At 62.5% G+C, this 2,500-nt stretch overlaps 1 protein-coding gene across 1 annotated transcript in view; it reads right to left on the reverse strand.

The window, feature by feature from the left end:
* The window catches only part of LOC308175578 (BAH and coiled-coil domain-containing protein 1-like), a gene marked incomplete at its 5' end in the record, with an annotated part of 30,302 nt that overhangs the window by 24,061 nt on the left and 3,741 nt on the right, over positions 1-2,500 (reverse strand). The window contains 2 exons of the mRNA XM_080551219.1: positions 1-31; positions 187-2,466. The exon at positions 1-31 is cut by the window's left edge and continues 87 nt beyond it. Of these exons, the coding sequence (XP_080407345.1) occupies positions 1-31; positions 187-2,466 (2,311 nt within the window). The remainder of the gene's footprint in view (positions 32-186; positions 2,467-2,500) is intronic.

Genomic DNA, 2,500 nt, shown 5'->3' on the forward strand with positions numbered 1-2,500 from the left:
CGACCCAGCGGGTACACAGAGCGGGACACACCTGGGGGACACACCGAGAGGGGGAGAGGAGGGGGATTAGCATGTAGATCTGGCAACCCCTTGGAAAGTCTTCCAAACCTTCCAAAGTCATTGCAAACATTTCCTTGTTGTTCGAACAACAGTGAATGAAGATAGTAACGGTAAAGCAGATCTCACCTTTCATGCTGGGGAGAACCCTGTTCTGTCGGCTGTGTCCAGGGGGGGTGTCAGGGCGACGATGGGGTGGCTCTCTCTGTCGGGCCACTGCCACAGCGATGCCAACAGGGGGCTGTCGCACCTCCCCCTCCCCATGTGGCTCCCCCGCCTCCCTCACCCCCCTCCCCCCACTCTCCATCCTCTCCCCCTCGCTGGTCGAGCCTCTCCGGGGGGGCAGAGGCTGTTTAGGGGGGTCCTGAGGGGCGCTGGTTCTACTACCTCCTCTCTCCCCCCTCTCGCCCCCCTGCTTCAGGCAACCCAGCCCCCCAAAGGGACTCCTCTGGGACAGGAGCATTGGCTGCTGGGAGCTGTAGTTCATAAGGTTTTTGATGGCGCTGTTTTCACCCTCAGAGAGAGGAGAGGTGCGAGAAGAGGGCTGAGTCAGGTGAGGGGAGTGAGCTGGGGGTCCCGTCATGTACTGCTGTTGGTCATTACGACCCTGGGTCCTGTTGTCTCCTCTACCGTCACTGTAGGCCTCGTTGTGGGGTGAGATCCTCCTCTGGTCCTCTTGGTGCCCCAGTGCCGCCCAGGGGTGTAGCGAGGGGGACGTCTGGTCACCGTACCCCAAAACTACACCCCCCTCACCAGAGTTGTGACTCTGCCTTCCCCCTTCCCTCCCCCTCTCGGCCCCTGATCCATCCGAACCCGACCCGTGACTACTGTGCTGCTGGTGTCGTATTCTAGCAACCTTCTGACCCTCTCTCTGGACCCCCCCACTCTGCTGCGCCACTCCCTTCCCCTCAGGCGCCCCAGGGGGACCTGCATGGGAACAGTCCCGGAAGGGCGGAGTGCTGGCGTAAGGGCCGCTCTTAGTGGCGTTCTGGTGCCCAGCCCTGGAGTGAGCGCTCTGGGCTTCCAGAGGGAGGGAGGGCCGGTAGACTTCCAGGACCTCCAGCTCCCCTCTGGAAGGGGCCTCCAGACTGCAGGAGCCAGGCCCAGACTGGGGGTTAGCTTTGGGGTTGGGCTGGTTAGGGTGCTGGGGTTGAGGGTTAGAGCTCTGATGGTGACTGTGGTGGTTATTATTGTGGTTGTGGTTCCAGTCGGGGGGCTTGTCGGCCTTGCCGTAGCCCAGTTGCTGCTGATGAGGCTGGGGCTGCGTCTGTGACTGAGGCTTCCTTTGGCAACTACTGGACTGGAGGTGATGAGAATGGAGAGGAGGAGGAAGACCGTCGCTAGGCGCTCCTCTTCCTCCTCCACTTTTCTCTGTCCCCTTCGCATCCTTGGGCCCACCTCCACCTCCACCTACACCACGACAGCCAGGGCCTCCAGGACCACCCAAGGGCCCGACAGAGGGCACGTACGTGGGACCCGTCACTTTAGCCTCCCTGCCTGACCCTCCAGGGGTGGACCCTCCGTCTTTAGGCGGGGCCAGGGTGAGTGGAGCTGGGGGAGGTGGGCAGTAGAACTCTGGGTGTGGGTGATGGGGGTGGTGGGGGTGATGCAGCCAGCCCCCTCCAACAGCAGAGCCCATGTGTAAGGGGTGGGGCGGCGGAGGAGGAGGGGGCATGGAGTAGGAAGCCATAGAGTGGGGGGTGGGGTGTCCCAAGATGGCCGCCCTCCTCAGACAGTCCGAGGAGGCGGGGGTCTCACTGATCCTCATCTCCCCGCTCACGCCCCCCTCCTTGGAGCATCGCCTCGCCCCCCCACCTCCAACACCTCCACCCTGGGGTCCCGACCCTCCAGTCCCCACTCCTGCACCCCCACAGCTGGTCAGAGCTCCCCCCTTGGCTCCTGACCCTGGGTCCCCCCCGCCTCCGTTCGACTGCTTGCTGAGGTGGGCGCAAGTACTCAGGTGTTTGGGGTCGCTGGCGTGGTTCTGAGGGTCCTCCCTGTACTCTGTGGGCAGGCTGGGGACCTTGTGTCTGTGTTCCTCCTCCCCACCCTGAGGGGGGAGGGCGTGGTGGGAGTGAGGGTGAGGGTGGGGGTGGGGGTGGGGGTGGTTGGATGGGGTCGTCTGATGATGAGGATGGTGATGAAGATGGTGTCTGTCTTTGCTCTCCTGGTGTCTCTCTTTGCTGCTGGCTCTGTCTTTGTCCTTGGCAACAGACGACACACCCTTCTCCCCTACGCCCGCTTCCTTGGAGCTCTTTGGGGGGCCCCCTCCTCCTCCTCCCCCAGTATCTGGCTCTCGACTGCAGGACCCCAGAGGATGGCCAGGGGCGGTCCTTGACAGTGGGGGTAGGCTGTGATTGGCTGAGAAGAGAGTGGGCTGGGATGGAAGGCCTCGCAGGTAGAAATGATCTGAAAAAGAGAGGAATTAAAGGAATTAAAAACA

This window comes from Nansenia antarctica, assembly GCF_963989245.1.
Source record: "Nansenia antarctica genome assembly, contig: SCAFFOLD_329, whole genome shotgun sequence".
Taxonomy (NCBI): domain Eukaryota; kingdom Metazoa; phylum Chordata; class Actinopteri; order Argentiniformes; family Microstomatidae; genus Nansenia; species Nansenia antarctica.